The 18,167-nt window shown below is 38.1% G+C and overlaps 1 protein-coding gene across 1 annotated transcript in view; it reads right to left on the bottom strand.

Moving 5' to 3' along the window:
• pigl (phosphatidylinositol glycan anchor biosynthesis, class L) overlaps positions 1 to 18,167 on the bottom strand; it is a 30,727-nt gene that overhangs the window by 7,975 nt on the left and 4,585 nt on the right. Inside the window, exons 3-4 of the mRNA XM_053485335.1 lie at positions 4,407 to 4,497; positions 937 to 1,004 (exon numbers count right to left, since the gene is read on the bottom strand). Of these exons, the coding sequence (XP_053341310.1) occupies positions 937 to 1,004; positions 4,407 to 4,497 (159 nt within the window). The remainder of the gene's footprint in view (positions 1 to 936; positions 1,005 to 4,406; positions 4,498 to 18,167) is intronic.

Genomic DNA, 18,167 nt, shown 5'->3' with positions numbered 1-18,167 from the left:
TCTATTTCTCTTTCTTATTTCTTGTTAATTGTTTTTAAAAAAATTTTAAGGTCACAGCTGGTCGTATAAGCAATTTACTACATATCGTACTGTGTATGACTGTGTATGTAACTTCAAATGATTGACCCGGGGGAAAAAGTTGAATCGACAGATTTATATATTGTCAAATGCCAGGGTCTGTCCATGTTCCAATAAAGCCTCAAAAACCTCTTCACCTTCCAAACCACTAACCCTAGCTGCTGTGTGCCATCATCCCGATCGCAAAGAAAGAGAGAGAATCGAAGTGTGTAATAAAGTTAAAATGGCTGTGTATTACCACTTCACAATGTGGCTGTGATGAGGACAGGATTTGGACGAGACAAAAATGCCTGGCTTGCTTTCCTTCCGACCGACCATTGCTCAATAACCAAGCACGGATTTCTTTTGTGCGCAATCTCTTCGGGGCGTATCTCAGGAGCCCTGGTCGGGTTTTTATCTCTGTTTGTGATTCTGGAGAAGTGTGCTACGCTTTAGGTCACCGCTGCCTTATCTTAATAGACTTTGCTGGGGATTTGAACTTCGGTAACCTTGTACAGAGGGCATGACTGGGCATGAGGATATGGGAGGTTTATTGGATAGACAGTTATTGGACTCTGTATGTCTTAGGAGAGATCAGCGGTCAAAGGCTGAACACTTAAAAACTTTGCCTATTCATGATGACGGATTTGCTGCAATAACAAAACAGGTTTTATCTTATGGACCTGATTTTGATTTTGGTGCTATGTTTTATTACTGCATTCCATAACCGCTGTTATGAGCTTCCTGCTCTCACTTGCCACATTTATTGATTTCTACCCATAAAGATTTAAATCGCAGACAAATCAAAGTGAACTAATGAGTTTGCCTAAACACAAGTGAAGTGAAAGCTGGCTTTAAGCAGTATGAAAGTAAAACCACCTGAGTGCCTTGTAGATAGCGATGTGATTGGCGTGCCCGCTCACTCCTCCCTCATCAAATGTCAGCACCTGTAGGGACAGACGGAATATTGGAAATAAAAAATGTGGACAGGCAGGACATGTTAAGCAGCTACTGTAATGATGCCTTTTATCATACAAATTTTATAACAGCTACATGTACAGGAGGGTTAGCTTATTTGTGCCTTGTGTAAGAATCATTTCATATGTCAACCCAAAGGTCTTCTGGGCAGCAAGTTTGCAGACGTTATAACTTTAGACAAACTTAACAACACCTATCAAAGCTACATTAATGCAAAAGTCTTGACCCACCCCTCATTACTTTATATTAAATTAAATCAAATAATGTACATTCAATTTAAGAAATGGAAGCAAATGTTTGGCTGCAAAGTGCCTAAAGATACAATAAAAAAATATCTCATCAGCAACCTCATTTCCCCTCTCGTCTGTTCCCACCACTCATGTTTTTCATGCTTGAACGATTCATAGGGCACTGTGTGGCTTAACAAACAAAAACATTTCTCTGAATCTGGTCAGGTACAGAAAACGAGAGCCAAAATCTTGCCAAAAATGAGAGCCAAAAAGGACCTTCGGGAAGCCTGGAGAACTATTCTTCAAGACTCCATTAAAAACACAAGAAAGTCTGGCTTTTAAAAGCAAAATATGAAGAAATAAGCCTTTTGCACAGTAACGTATGACTGGAATCAAGCTGGGTTTCATGTTGCTTCACTTCAGGTTTTAATGGTTTGTTTAATTTTTATTTATTGCTATACAAATCATACATTTAATACACATTTTTTTTTTGCTTGCCCCAAAGCGTATGAATTATAAATGTATTTCATATGTGCTCCAGGTGAAGCTGAAAATCCTCAAACAGTATGTAAATGCTGTATTTAAATGACTTGCAATATAAACATGACATTAGGTATAGTACAAGTGCCAAGAACTGAGCTTCATGCCTTTTTTCCCCAACCAGTGCTCTTTCATTGTGGCTTGGTAAGGTCTTTAAAAAAAAAAAAAAAAAAAAAGGAAATCTCAGACAGATCTTCTGAAGATGCAACATTTTTGCCAGATGTTGGTTTGGCAGGAATGCGCAGAGTGTGTGTTTTTTCACACTAGAAAATTGGGAAACCCCGTCCTTCTCCTTCTACAGCAGACTTGAGTTGGGCCTTTCAGCTAGGCTTTGGGTACATGATGTTTTTTCAGGTTGAAAAGAAAACGGACACAAAGTAATGAGAGAATTTGGTGGAAATGTAGAAGACTGCCAAAGCAAACAGACCTAGGGAAGCAGCATCTACAGAAACGAGTTGGAAGATTATTTGACCGGAATCCACATGTTTCATAAAGTGGAGCAGAGCAGAGCATTTGTATAAGCAGGTTATATAAAAACTTTGTCACTTACACGACGAGTCAAAAGTCTGGACACTCCTTCTCATTTTGTGTTTTTTAATGTAGAATTAATGTAGAATTATTTTCAACATTCTACATTAATCCTAAAGACATGTGCTTTAGACCTTCAGTTGTCTTGTACAAAGTCAATAGCCGTTTTAGTCTTACTACACCTACTGTACAAATCCATATTATGGTAAGCAACACTTGGTTAAGGAAAGAGAAAGGACAGTCCATCATTACTTTAACAAATAAAGGTCAGTCAATCTAAAAAAAAAGTCTCAAGAACTTTAAATGTATCCCCAAATGCAGTCGCCAAAACCATCAAACGCTATGATGAAACTGGGTAGAAGGAAGGAAGGAAGACCAAGAGCTACCTCTGTTGCAGAGGATAAGTTTATCAGAATGATCAGCCTCAGAAAACACAGATTTATAGCATCTTTGACACTTTTGGTGACTTGGTCAAAAGTGAAGGCACACCTAACCAGCATGGCTACCATTTTGTACTCAAACATTCTACGAACATCTTCAAGATTGTTGGAAAAACATTTCAGCTGACTGCCTCATGAGGCTGACTGAGAGAATGCAAAGCTGTCATCAAAGCAACAGGTATTGCATGTTCTGGGTTTTTTAAACAAATTTTTTGTTGACTATATAATTGCGTAACTGTTCTGTCACAAAACTGACTTCAGTATTAATGTACAATGTAGAAAACACATAAAACTAAATCTTTTAACTGGATATCCAAAAATAAACATGCTGCATTTATCCCATTGTCCTTTAATTGGTCCATTGTCTAAAAATTACCAGGAACCATAAATACTGGAACACAGACAATAACGAGCTAGATGCCTAATTTTTGCAATAACTGTAATGTTGTGCTCTAATAACAGCTTTTGCCGCTAAATCTTTTTTCATCGGTGAAATAAAAACAAAATAAATTAGTTGGCTAATGTTGGATTTACTTAAATAATAAAAAAGGGAAAAAAAGAAAAACATGTTTGGAGTGTGACTTGACCTGGCAGGATGGGAGGGACGCTGGTTTGGTGATGGTAAGTGTGCGTGTTTATACATGCTCAGGGAAATATCAAACTGGAGTTGTTTCGTAACAGCACTCGTTTTTTCAGCCCGTGTGTTTGTTGTTGTTTGTTTATGCAAGTCTTCCGTGCTTGGGCTTTTAATCAGAGCCTTAATAGCCCGCCCGCCAAGAGAGAAAGAGAGAGACAGAAGAGATAGAGAGAGAGAGAGAGAGAGAGAGAGAGCGAGCGAGAGAGAGACAGACTCAGAAAAAATGTAAAGAGTTGTTTGGGGGAAAAAGGAAAAAATGTTCAGATGTTGATTTGAAATTCCACTTGGGAAATTTCCTGGAATGCTTAGACAACCCCGATAAAAATCTCTGGTTTAGCTTGCAGGCGGCCCAGGAGAGGCCAGAAGCATTGTGGGATATTAGTGTGTGTAATTAGGGATAAATGCAGATGGAGGATGTCATGATAGCCCTTGTGGATTAACTGGACTGGTCGTAATATTAAAGCACCACATCTTCCTGCATAAAACACAGCCATCCATGATGAAATCAAAGATTTATTTTTCAAATAAATTTGTGTATGCCTAAATAAAGATCTGATCTTTTTAAACTCGGATTACAAAAAAAATTAAAATTAAGATACAAAAACAAGCCAGATGGTTTGAAACTGCTGGTTTGTCATATACAGATGATTGATAATGCACGATTTGGGCTTAGTTCCTTCCTTAGAGAAAAGAAACACTGCAAATCAATATGAAGTGCTGAGTATGTAACAAAGAAAAATGTGTAATTGCTGATTTAGCGAAGTATTCTTTGAAATATAACGTCAGAAATAACAGGATCTAACAGCTTGTTTCCATAGACAAGGTCTATTCATTAAATTGAATAAGAAATATTAGAATTTGTAAATTGCTTTAAAATATGTTCCCAACGTCACAAGTCTTGAGGACCATTTTTACACTGTGAGTTTAATTGCAAATTTTTCAAAAACTTGTTAATGCATGGCTTATATATAGTATTTCTGAAAGTAAAGTTCTCACCAGGTTAATGGAATGAGTTGTGATGTGTTTAAGGATCAATGGTGCAGTCAGCGCAATGTTCCACTCAGTCATTGGGTCATCCTTTAAATCACTATTCAAAGGAAAGAGAGAAAAGAAAAGGCATTATATAACACACTGCAACCAATAATTATCACATAAGATTACTTTCTGGAACCTCTGACGCTAATAAAGGTGATTTAACACTTTAAGCACAGTCTGAATGGTGTAAATGTTCTCAAGGAGGCTGTACGTCCATGAATGACGATCCTGGCCGAGGTTGGTTCATGCATATCGTGGTTGTTCCCTTGACCACTCAGTAAGTAGAACGCCTGATCCTCGAAAATCGAAGGATAACTTGTCGCTAGCTTGGGAACAGCACATCAGTCTGTGAGATGAGTACATACAATCATTTAAAAACACAACTTTCACGTTACAGAAACCTGCTGGAATTTATTGCCACATCCCCCATGAAATCCTGACCATGCTACAAGCCATTTCCAAATGTTTGGGGTGTTAAAGGAGTCCCTGGGAGGCCAGTGTTTCAGACGTGAAGCAGGCACTGATATAATGAGAAAACGTTCTACCTTGCTTGTATTCAAGCACTGGTGAAATGCTGGATTTGTTTCCAGAAGTAGATTATATAGAGGAATAAAGGGAGTTTTCTTTTTTACTCTCATAACTAAGTTCTGTTATTCTGCGCAAATCAAAAGTCCAGACAAACGTTGACTTGAAAAACATGCAAAAACATTTTCACCTGGTTTTCTCCCCAGTTCCAACTTAATGGCTAACTCTCATCTAATGCACAAACTGCTGCTCATGCTGCATCACAGGGCAGCTTAACACCCTCAAGTAAAATCATGACCTGCCCTCTTTTGAATACCTGAGCCCAGGGATGTCCATGAATAGCTATTGTCCGTGTGATTGACAGGGAAGAGAGTATATACCATACATCCGTCCCAGACAGAGAAGCCATTTTTGCTTCCTTGTTTCTTGGCCATGGATTCAACCTCACAATCTCCTAAAAGTCAATTGAATGCTTTTCAAGATTTAAGATTTAAAGAACATTATTAATCCCAGAGGGAAATTCCTTCATATGAGCTAATTAAAACATCTACCAACATTCTATAACAATACACAGATAATCTAAAGAAGGTTATCCTGCTTCTGGGTTTCTTTTATTGCTCATTGTCTGTTTGGTCACCTGTATGATGCAACAATTTACAGTCAGCTCCATAAATTTTGGAACAAAGATTTTTTATTTTTTTGTCATTTAGCTTCGGCACACGATGACCAAAATGAATTTAAAATAAAGGTGGGAGCGCAGGCTTTCAGCTTTAATTTAAGGGCTTTGACAAAAGTGTAGCAATACAGGCATTATAGACATACAGTACAGACACCCCCAATTTTAATAATCTTTTTATTGGGAGTTAATGAAACAAATGGCTGATAAGCAGTTGCATGGCCAGATGTGACCTGCTCAATGACTAATCAAGTAGATAAAAGTCCTCGTTTTAATGTGGTGGTGTACAGAGGCCAAATGTCTCTGTCTGTCTGTCTGTCTATCTATCTTTATTTTTTTAGTTTGCAATAAAATGCTTTTGATAAGCTGTAGACAGGCTGTATAAGGAAAGCATGTTCCAGATCACACACTTTATGTGATACATACAGGGACTACATAATTTACAAACTTCTTCATTAACAGCAGTGTAGGATGATACACCAAGGCAGCTCATAAATTAACACAGTTACCCCTTACTGTCTAATTACAACCACATTTAGTGGGTTAAGCCAGACACAGTAAGAGCCAGTTAGATAGATAATTAATTATCTGATAATTACTGAATAATTTCTAGAATGCTATGTTGATACCTTATTAAGCTAACTAACTATCTATCTGCAAAGAAAAAGTTGTGGCATCAACCAAAGAGATCCACAACAGGATTGGTCAGGCAACAGCAGCGTTTGCGTCGCTCAAATTGTGCCTCTGGAAAAAGACCAATATTACAACCAAAACCAAAGTTCGTCTTCTCTTGTGTGGGTCAGAAGGATTGAGTTGTTTCCAACTGAAATGCCTCCGTCAGATCCTTGGCGTATCATCACTGGACCATCACTGAAACAAGATCAATTTAAATCTAGTGCCACCATCTACGGGTAATCACAGATGGTTTGGCCACGGCTGCAGAATGAACGATATACGGCTGGCATAAAATATCATGTCGAGAGAGCCGCCACACCACTGGACAGTCCAGTGAGCAGCAAAAAAAAAAAAACTTGGATCAAACTAATGTAAGATGATCTTCAGAACCAACGACTGACCATTGATGAGGCCAAGTGCAAGTCTGCAGACCGACAAGAGGGGAAGAGTGAATCATGAATGATCTTCGGAATCCATCGTCACCTACAGCGTTGTACTGGCTGAGGGAACCTAGCAAGTTAACTAATTGACACCATGTTAACTCTGTTAATAACATAGCTATTTCTAAAATGTGATTTATTACAGTAACTAATTTATCTATTTAGCGAACTTCTATGACATTCAGTTAGTAACTTAACTAGTTAATCTATCTAGTTGGATGATAAGCTAATTTCTACCATGCTATGTTGGTAAAACAATAATCTAATTGTCATATATAGCTAGCTAATTAATGAAAAACAGCAGTAGCAATAAATAAATGCTAGCTAATCAATCTAGTTAGATAATGACTAAATTACTAATTACTAAAATGCTATGTTGGTCATTTAATAAGCTAACACATTTATCTACCTGGCTAGTTAACTGACTAGGGCTACGTTTACACTGCAGGTCTTGATGCCCAATTCAGATTTGTTGCCTATATCTGATTTTTATGACCGTCTGTTTACACTTTCTTTCAACTATGACTCATATCTGATACAAGTTTTTACACTTGCCATGCCATCTGAAACATCGCCCATGTTTTTTTCCTGTTTACACGGACAGAGAACATATCCGTGTCACATATGAGCAAAAAAATCGGAATTGGGTCACATTTACCTGACAGTGTAAACGTAGCCTATGTTAGCAAGTGAGCTAGTTTATTTATCATGTTGGATAATTTTTAAAATGCCATGTAGGCAACTTACTAGCTGATTAACTAATTTCTAGAATGATCTTAGTGAGTTGGCTAGCAAATTTATATAGTTACCCAATGGCCTCGTAGCTAGTTACTTAGCTAGTTAGCAAATCTGACTTTTGCCTGTGCTTGCAGGTAACCCATTTATAGAGACATTTTCAGTGTGAAAAAAAGTGTTGTACCATGAGTAACATTATTTATTTGATAATGCTCAGTTTTTTTTTTTTTTTAATAATCATTAGCCTAGGCTAGTGCCTTCCATGGACTAGCATTACGTTATCCATTACTGTGTATCAACATGAGTTGTACCATAACAGGGTTTTTCTTGTTAGAGCATGGAACCTACATGCTCCTTCTCTCTCTCTCTCTCTCTCTCTCTCTCTTTCACACACACACACACACATTACAGGTTGTTAAGCTCCAGCTAAAACTGTACCAACTATTCCTCCAGAGAGTTTAGGGCCATGAGTCTGGTGGTGCGAGTGTGCTGGAAGGCCGTGTTCGTAAAACGGTTTAGTGTTGCGGTCCCACATGGCGCAGCTGGAACGTTGCCTACGGGCTCTTTCTGAACCCTAGGGTCAGAGGTTGCCTGGGGTTTTGCCTCTCGTTCATTGGAAAGTAGAGCCCAGAGAAAACTAGGGCCATCACGCATGGCTGTCTCTCACATGCACAGACACAGACACACAAATAGCTCTCCCTTTCTTCCGGACACCCTGCTCAGCCAGCAATGTATCGGAGGTCAATGAACCTCTATCGCGCCGAGCAATCTTTTACTGCAACCCTCCCCTCTCTCTTTCTCTCTTCCATTCTCTTTCCCTCTCTCTCCTTATGGCTTGTTTTTCCATCGAGTTTTTTTTCTTCAAATCCTTGCACAGCCTTTCTGCGTCGACATCAAACACGAGCGAGAGACAGAGTGAGAGAGGCAACCAGGCGTGCAGAGAGTGTTTCAGACATGCCGGGGTCACTGCAGTTCAGCAGAAATCAAAGTGCTGAGGGGCATCATTACACAGAGAGTGAGCGGGGCAGAGAGCTTAACTGTTTCCATCCCAATCCAGACTCATTTTAACTCCATACTGTATGTGCATGCAAAATGGCTGCACCACACGACACGAGGGGAACCAACATGAATATGACTCCAATTATATGCTCATTTTCCATGTCAGTTCCGTACAAAACTATTTGTGTTTAAATTCAACAAACAATTTGCTAATCTAAATAAACCATAAAGAAACCAAATAAATTGGGCTATAAACTGAAATAGCTTGGTAGCCTGTATATTAAACAAGGATTAAGCAAGATTATGTCATAGAGTTGAGGTTTGAACCTGCCAACTTTACACACACACACACACACACACACACACCAGAGGTGAGATATGAACCCTTAACCCATACTGGAGGTATGAAGGGACAGGACCAACCACGAGCCCTCACATTTCATCATGTTTCATATATTTAAGGTTGTTTTTGCAGGTAAAAAAATAAAATAAAATATGATCACTTCAGGACACGCTGTTAATGGAAAATGATCAACTATGGGTTGGGTGATGCATGTGATACTTTTTCTTCTTGTTTGATCTGGAGGTTGACACAAATCATAATGTTGTTGTGCTCGCACGATGATAATAAAGATCTTGAATCTTGCTTTTTCCCCCCCGTCATACGTTACTGTGCAAAAGTCTTAAGCCACTCCTCGTCTTAAGCCACTCCTCGTTTCTTTGTATTTTCCTTCCAATACGCCAGACTTTCTTGTATTTTTAATGCAGTTTTGAGGAATAGTTCATGAAGGACTTTGTTGGCTCTCATTTTCAATCCAGTCCTTGTGCCTGAGCAGTTTCAACGGATACTTATGGTAAATCATTCACAAAATCATTCAAGCATCTAACGTCTAAACATGTTTACATCTAACTTAAGGCATGGACCAGTGGGAAATGGGTGCAGATGATGACGGATGATCAGGCCGATGATGCTGAATGCTAAATGTTTGGAACAGACGAGAGGGGAAATGAGGTTGCTGCCGATTTTTAAATTGTATCGCTAGCAGACTGGGGGAAAAATTGGATTCAGATACGATACAGTGTGTATTGAAATTCTTTTAGTCATGTGCTGCCACACTGACTCCAAAATAAATTTTTTTTATATGATTTTAAATTTGTTCACATTTGCATTCGAGGTGGTAAAAATGCTGCAATTCCTCTATAATCCTACAGGGGGTGTATTGTTAACTGTTCACACAACACAGTGCCCTCAGAATATTATTTGTAACAAAATCTGGGAGAATTATTATTAATTTTTTTTTTTATCTCATCAGGATATTTATAAAATCCCGATACTTATCAGATGGTCACTGGTGGTACCATTTCTAATTTTTAGGCACTTTTCTACATTTCTATTTTCAGTTTCTATTTTTAGTTCTATTTTTCCTAGTTAAATTTTATTTTTTTATTTAAATTTTCTATCGTATTTCTTTTATTCATATTTATTACTTATTATAAGCTTTAATTCTCTTTTTAAGGTCACTGGCGGTCGTGTAAGCATTTCACTACATTTCGTACTGTGTATGACTGTGTATGTGACAAATAAAATTTGAATTTGAATTTGAACTTTTCAGCCTGTTGCGGTAAAACATTTGTTCCTTTTATTTAATTTAATATAATGAAATAAGAGGTGGCTCAAGATTCTTGCACAGTACTTTATATTACTGTAAATTCTTTTACAAATCTATTAAAGAGCACATTACACTTTTTATCCATTTATAGTCGTGAAACAAGTTCATGTTCTCACTTACATTAGAGAATCGAAACATTAATTCCCCTCACCATAATCTTGTGTTAGCAAGAAATAGCTAAGCCTTTTAACCTAAAACATTTTAAAGAAAATGCTTTGTTTATTGTCCCTTAGAGACATATTTAAAGGGTTTTTTTTGTTAGAGAACCACAGATCTGTAGATTATTAGATTACAGTCATGTAGCGCTTTTGCTAATAAAAATCGTTACTATGGAAATGAACCCCCGTATTAGACCTTGTGATTTCTGAAATTCTGACAAATCGGAATTGCGTTGTGGTCACTTTTAAAATTTCTCTCGCTTTATTTAACATGCAAATCAAATCTATGTATACAGGCTTCATCTAATGGACGACAAGCTAATCTTTCCGTTCTTTGTCTCTCTCATTTTATACTGCAGTATAAGATTGGATAGGATGACTGAAGCTTGGATTTGGGTTGGCATGCTTCAGTGATGTCACAGAATATGCCACAAAAAAAAAACCAGCCTGCAGCAACATCTGGGACTGTTGGTAGAAACAGAGCAAGAGAAAGAGAGTAAAAAAAGAGGGAGACAGTGTAGGGTAAGAAGGTATAGAGGTAAAAGACAATAAGGAGGAAGAGGGGTAAAAAAAAGGCGAAGGAATTGAAAAAGCTGTCGAGTAAGATACAGCGAAAAAAGGAAAACGAATCAAGACAGAGTTAGACAGAGAGGATGGTAAATTGTCATTCTCCATCCTCGTATTGTCCCCTTGTCTCAGCTCACAAAGGGATTTGGACAGTGATGGCTTTTCTGGTCCATGATGGATATGGCAACAAATCAAACGCTAGTCAGGGTCATTGAGGTTAGCGGCGGGTGATACCATCTCAGAGCGGGTGATGGGCCTGTGTTTAGGAGCTGAAGGTGATAGGAGGAGGGATCGTTTCTTTTTTTCTCTTTTTTTTTTCCAAAGGGGTGTGGTGGAAAGACAGAGATAGAGAAAAGAGGGATGGTGGCCATTCATAGTGTTGGATGGTGTTTAAAAGAGGAAGGGCCAACCTACAAGGATGATGCACTGTGATAGACCAAAGGGGGATGGAATGGAAGTCAGGAAAGTTCAATGGAGTCATGCTTTTCTCTCTCTCTCTCTTTTTTTTTTTAACACAAACCGGTTTGCCTACCTCTTTGAAAGCCATGCCACAGGACTGAAACACAGTTTTCTTTTATTTCCCCTCCCAGTTATATCTTCTGCTTACACTACATATACTAATAAAGCCTATGTTTGTGCACGTCGACACATTCTGAAGAACATCTGTCAGCGCCAGAGTTAACAGAAAAGAAATAAAATAAAAGCTGAATTTCATTCCAGCGTGTGCAGCATGAAATTTTTATGTTTTCTTGCCTCGAACGATCCCTTTCTAAATCAGATGTGATAGGTTTATTATCAGGCTTTTGAAAGAGATGTTTGGCTCAACGTCAGAGCTGAAAGGCCGAGAAACTGAGAGAGGAAGAGAGAGAGAGAAAGAGAGAGAGAAACAAAAGAAAAAAAAAAACAAAAGACACATGATCTACCTGACCTTTTTTAAGTTGGATTGAGCTTTAGATTCACTATGGCAACAGTGCTAAATGGCCCAGAGTAACCTCCGTCTCTCTCTCTCTCTCTCTGCAACCCTAGCATGTGGATGTGTAATTGCTTGCAGGCATGTGAATCTAGTTCTTGAACTTTGGCCTACTGGAGTTGTGTGTGTGTGTAGGCGGAAAGGGGGGCATGCACCAACGCTTGTTTTGTCTGGTAGCATGGGAGCACAACACCCCGCCCCCTCCTCCTCTCAGTATGAAAGTATGCAAGACTGGTGAATTCCCTTAGGAATATCTTTCAGCATCTGCTTTTTACCATCCAAACATTTTTTTAATTTGGACTGTTCATTTTTTTTTTATTTCTGGATAATTTATACCAACAAACGTGTCTTCTCTTGAACTGTGGTAATGAAAAAAAAGGGTTATTTTACTTTTTTCTTTCCATCAGCAGCTTGCGCATTTCCTGGAAATAAGCTCCACCCACTTTCTACAAATTACATCATGTCGTATATTCCTGAAAAGCTCAGGCATTATTTTATACATGGGATTTCTTTAAAATAAACTTCAAAATGACAACACTGCATTATTATTATTATTATTATTATTATTAAATATATATTTTAAACAATTTATCTAAAAATATTTTTCCTATATTTAAAACCAAAGCATATTCCTGATTTTCATGTTTATTCCTTTCCTTCATCAGAAAAGTAAAAATAAAATATATATTTTTGTATCTAACAAACAGCGTATGATATTATTTATGGAGTTGGTGGACAGTCCTGAGAAGCATCCAAGGTTTATTTCACCATTTTACACCTCATATCAGCTAATTCAGTGCTTAGAGTAAAATGGAAAGCTAATGCACTACGCTGTGTGTACAATCCGTTTTTATCATATACCAGGTAGTGCCTTTGTTGAGTTAGAGAGGGGTCTGGGATTCAGACTTGTATTAGCGACCGACAGTCAGTGTAATTAACGACTGTTAGGTTGTCTGTGACGCGGCATGAAACTAAAGCTAAACGTCCCAGTGCTGTTATGCTCTATATCACCACAATCACAGTAATCAGATTACTATTAAGTTATAACCACTACTAATTGTTGAAGCCAGTATATTAAAGTTAATACTATAAATAAATAAATGTAAATAAAAACATTCAGTGATTAAGAATATAAACCATCATGTCGCATGTCTCATGTACACATCACACTCTTGTATGCATTAGTTATGAACTAAGTCAGAATCTAATAAGAAAGAAGTCGCTCACAGCTGACACACGGCTCTAGAAAAAGAATTTATACTGCAGTAGAAGGATAATTATTGTATGATTAATGTTTATCTCTTGAAATAAAACAAAAAATTTTCAAATCCAAATGTTTTTGATGGAAAAATTAGGCATGAAAGAAATACGATCTCTCATGTCATCTTGTGACAAGCTTCTGGCAGCGAGTTTGTTTCCTGTGCCGTCTGGCGATCGCGTTAAGCAGCTCTGCTCCACAACCCTGGTCTCGGCTCTCAAACCCCCACAGCCCCGCCTTCCACCCCTGACCCCCAGCCAATAAATCAGACCGGGTTTAATGTTCCACTGCATGTATAATTAAACACAGAGGAGGTGAACTCTGTATACTAATAGTTTACTCTTGGTTGCGTCGCTCAAATTCAGGCTTCTGGCATGGTGGCCTCTTGAGCACATGAAAATCCTGTTGACGAGAGCTTATATAACAGCCTTCAGTAATAAATAATGGGCTGAGTCCATTTTAGAGAATTTAGGGTAAGCAAATTAAAGAGCCTTAAGTTACATGTTTGGAAGGAAAACAATGTTACTGCTGGACAGGAAAAACTTGAGATGTCTTATAAAGATGAAGAAAGACGTGCTGATATAGAATAAAAATCAACACCAGGGTGGTATGATGCTGCTTCACATGAAACAAGGTTCTGCTTTCTTTTCCAGAACGTCCTGGAGCGTTTTATTTGTCTTACCCCAAAGAAATTTGTAATAGTTAGGAGGAGACGTCAAGTCAAATTGGGATTGAGACGATTAGACAGTTTTCTCAGTATGCCGGAGCCATGATTGAAACGCTGGCCTGCCAGGAACTCCTTAAATATGTGTAAATGCCTTGGAGCCAGGTCTAGACTGTATGGGGGATGTGGTGACAAGTTATCAGTCAATTTTCAATTTTTACTCGAGTAGGGTCAAGTATAGTGACTCTGACCAAAATTAAATCGTAATTCACGGAGGTACAACCTTCTTTAAAATGTTTGTACCTTTCATATGTTTTATTTGTGGCTAAATGTTGTACTGAGTCGGTTTTAGGCTTTCTTAATGACAAACTTTCATTATGACTTTCATCACAAGTCCCAGTTTAACATAAACGCCCCTTGCATATTTCTAAATTTTTTTAAGGAACGTCTGTAAAATGTTTATAAGCACTTTGTCCTGGTGGGAAACCTGCACTGCAATGCTTGGACACTGGAGACTCCTTCCACAAGCATTAAAGAAACATGATCTTACAGAACGCTTCCACATTTTTTCTTTGCTAAATAAAAACCTGTTGTTTTTTCCACTTGTTTTTTGTTTGATAATACGGAGCGTTGTTACTATGGAAACGACATTGCATCTGAACACGTGGGTTAATATAAACCTGAGAGTGGTCGTGTAACGGGAATGACAGAATAGATCAGAGGAACCGCCAACGGTTCAAAATGCGCATTAAGCCATTTCAGCTAAAAGAGGAGAGACAGGAAGCATGACATAAAAAGGATGCATAAGAAGGCGAGGAACCTTTTTCCTGTTTAATAATAATAATAATAAATAGAGGATTGATGGTATAAAGATGCGAAAAGGAAAAGAGAACAAGAATTCTGACTGTGCTGACGTTTTCCCAGCAGTCAGGTGGGCTGAACACACAGACAGCATCTGCACTCCTCCTCCATGAATAATACAGAGCGGCAAGAGAAACGGAATACAGAGAGGTCATCTTGGTACACGAGGTTGGGGCGGGGAGTAAAGGATTACCCAGAGTGCACTGCAGCGCACACAAGCTGTCAGGATCGCAGAGCGGAGGTGGAGAGGAAGGGAAGGAAGAGGGCCAATCATGTGACCTGAAATTGTGCCATCACTTACAGTTTAACCGTGTGTGTGTGTTTGGGTGGCAACAGGTAAATGAGTAAAAAGAATCAAAGATTCATTTAAAGAACAAAGCAAGAAAATACACATTCTAGAGCTGAACCATAACCAACCACAAAAAACATTCAACGGTTTAGAGTTTATGGAACTGGATCGGCATGATGTAACCATGGCGACAACCCGAATAGTTGTTAGGCCATATCTGTATTTATGCTACGTAATAAACCTTGGTGTAAGTGATAAGCACAAACCTGTTGTGTAAAGATTTCACAGCTTTAAGTGCTTTCTAGCATTGACGCTGCACAATAAAATCTCCAGTTTGGCTTTAACACTTTTAGAGTTCATTAGAGTCCAACTGGACCCATATAAAAACCACATGGTGCGAATTTAACACTGGGAATTTCGCTGTGTGATGAAAATATTTGGGTCTAAAGCTCATACATTTGAATTATACACCTCACTCATTACCATTCTATTTGTGTGTGTGTGTGTGTGTGTGTGTGTGTGTGCGTGCGTGCGTGCGTGCGTGCGTGCGTGGTGTGTGTGTGTGTGCGTGCGTGTGGGGAGTTACACTGATTAATGATTAACCGGAAATTCTTCAGAATAAAATAAATAAATAATAATCTTGAAACAAATCACCAAAGTACAAATTTTAAAGCAGACACTGAGAAATCAAAGGTATAGTTCAGTGGTTTTTTTTTTAAGTTCCATCAAAACTGAGGTCCGTAAAAGTACACTACAATAAATCTAGGTGGTTATGAATTTTTTCGCTTTGCACACCGAGCATGAAGTTTTAAAGTACAACCTAAGTAAAAAAATTACAAACTAAGTGTGAAAGTTTCAGTGAATTAGTACGCATTTAACTCTTTTTTTATATATACAGTACGCACATACAGGGTGCAAAGGTCTGAGGCCCCCTAAGACTTTTTATACGTATATATACACGTATATAAAATTGTAGAAATATATATATTTTGTGTGTCCCAGTTATTTTTCGAAAACGAAAATTTTATTTAATAAGTTTTAAATAATAAAACACACATATAATATGGAGCTTCAACTAAATAATACTTTTATGAATATTTAGGGACACTTTGTCTTAAAAATATTAACTTAAAGACTCTCACTCCACCTATTATTTACCATTATTCACCATATTCACCTATAAGACCATCTTTGTGTCCTGATTTATACATTCAACTTAAAATTTCAATTATAATAACCACAGAATATATAATTATATATTAATTATAAGAATTAATTATATTAATTATAATACCACAAAATATGTAATTATAAATATAATAACTTTATAATATATATATATATATATATATACACACACACACACAAGGAAAGAGTGAGAGAGTGTGTGTGTGTGTGTGTGTGTGTGTGTGTGTGTGTGTCTAGGCATAGTGCCAAGTGATTAGCTGAGTGTTTGAGTTCACATGCCACGAGTGACCAAGTTGAGCCCCCATTGCTTAATCTCTCACACACCCATTGGCCCGAACACATGCTCACACTTCTTGGAAAACTCCCTAATTCTGTGTATGACCACTGGGTTTATCCAAACTACAGTCCAGACAGATCTCCCACCGAGTTCCCAGCTTATGTTAAACACATGTTTACCACAACAAGGTCAGTTCTTTAATCTGTTTGGCCAGAACATGTTAATTCATTTTGCATTTCATCACTACAGCTCTGACTAATAGTTTCTGTGCAAAGTCTTCAGATGCAGACAACCTTTGGAAATACATATTTGCACTTTTCTGGTTTCATACCAACATCACAAGCTCTGTTTTCCACTTGATTCCTTTTTTTGTCTTTTTAAGTTTGTTCATCCGTCAACTTTTACCAACGACTATTATACCAACAGGTGAAGAGGGAGGCTAACACGGGCTTCTATCACACACAGAGAAACGCTCTTGCTGTCCTCTTATACGTACACGCGTGTTGCACTAATTGACAATGGATAGAGCATAGCCTACTGTTGCACCTTTCCAACCCTAAAGTTTGCTCAATTGGTTGTGACATTCAAACCTGCAATCACATGCAACAGCTCTGTTAAATAAGAGACTTTAGAGAATAACTGTTCAGAGATGCCATGATGTAAAGCGGCATCTTACTTGTCTTGCTGATGCTTTATAGTTTTGGAATTCTTGACAAATGATTGCAAAATAGATCTCTTCAGGATGTGATGCTCTGGGGAGAACAATCAGCTTCAGGGTAGTATAATAAGTCTACGTCATTTCAGACTACAGTACACCACATTGTTCTCATTATTTTACTATTACTGCATGCCCCATTGTTTTTTTTTTATCCTCATTTATCAAATAACAGCTACATCATGTTACATGCAAGTCAGAGAAATAATGGACAATCTAAAGCGTGTCTTGTATCTTGTGTCTAGTCAGTGGTACTACCGAGTAAGTGAAACGTTCAACTCCAGCAACAAAACGCTCCCAAATTGGAACCATGACCCAGAGACTTCAAAGACTTCAAAGCCTCGTTGCCATGACGACTATTTCTTTATTAAAATAAGGACCTGAGGGTTGAACATTTTTGAAGGCGAATGCTGAAAGAAACTTAACAAACAAACAAGAGCTGCCTTGATGATGCAACAAAACATGTGCTGACTCAACGTTTTTTCTATACTGTGCATAAGGAAACTCCGGCATGTGATGGGACAAAGGTTTGAAAATCAAAGTGATGGAAAAGACTTGGGTTTTAAAATGTCGCCCCGCTCATTGAATCAACACCGTTGTTCCAGTGATGGAAAATAAAGTAGAGCGTCGGCTCAAGGTATAGTTTCTTTAAACAGTGCTGGTTTAAAAGCGTTTGAGATCTTGCCACTAGAAACGCTCTAATGTTGTTGTGTTCGAGAGCTGTCCCTGTAAGAAAAGTGTGCTCCGTTTAAAAGCATTACGCCATAGCCCTGACTTTCCTGAGTTAATTTGGACTGATAGTGCCTGGGGTTAGGGTGGATGGGCTTGGGTTGGTAAACAGCTCCAGTGGTTGAGGTTTTGTGTTGTGAATTCCAAATTCCAGCTCTGCCAGAACACCACTTTTGGGTTCTTAAGCAACAAGCTTGACCCTGAAGTGCTCGGATGCATGCTTGAGTTGCGCCCTGCCTTGTTTATAAGCTTCTGTGTAAAAAGAAAAAAAAAAAAAAAGTCTGGTAAAAGAATCAATAACATAAAAGAGCAAATGTAGAACTTTT

Source organism: Clarias gariepinus, chromosome 24, assembly GCF_024256425.1.
Source record: "Clarias gariepinus isolate MV-2021 ecotype Netherlands chromosome 24, CGAR_prim_01v2, whole genome shotgun sequence".
NCBI classification, from domain to species: domain Eukaryota; kingdom Metazoa; phylum Chordata; class Actinopteri; order Siluriformes; family Clariidae; genus Clarias; species Clarias gariepinus.
The sequence above is the reverse complement of the archived record's forward strand: the minus strand, read 5'-3'. Positions and strand labels throughout refer to the sequence as shown.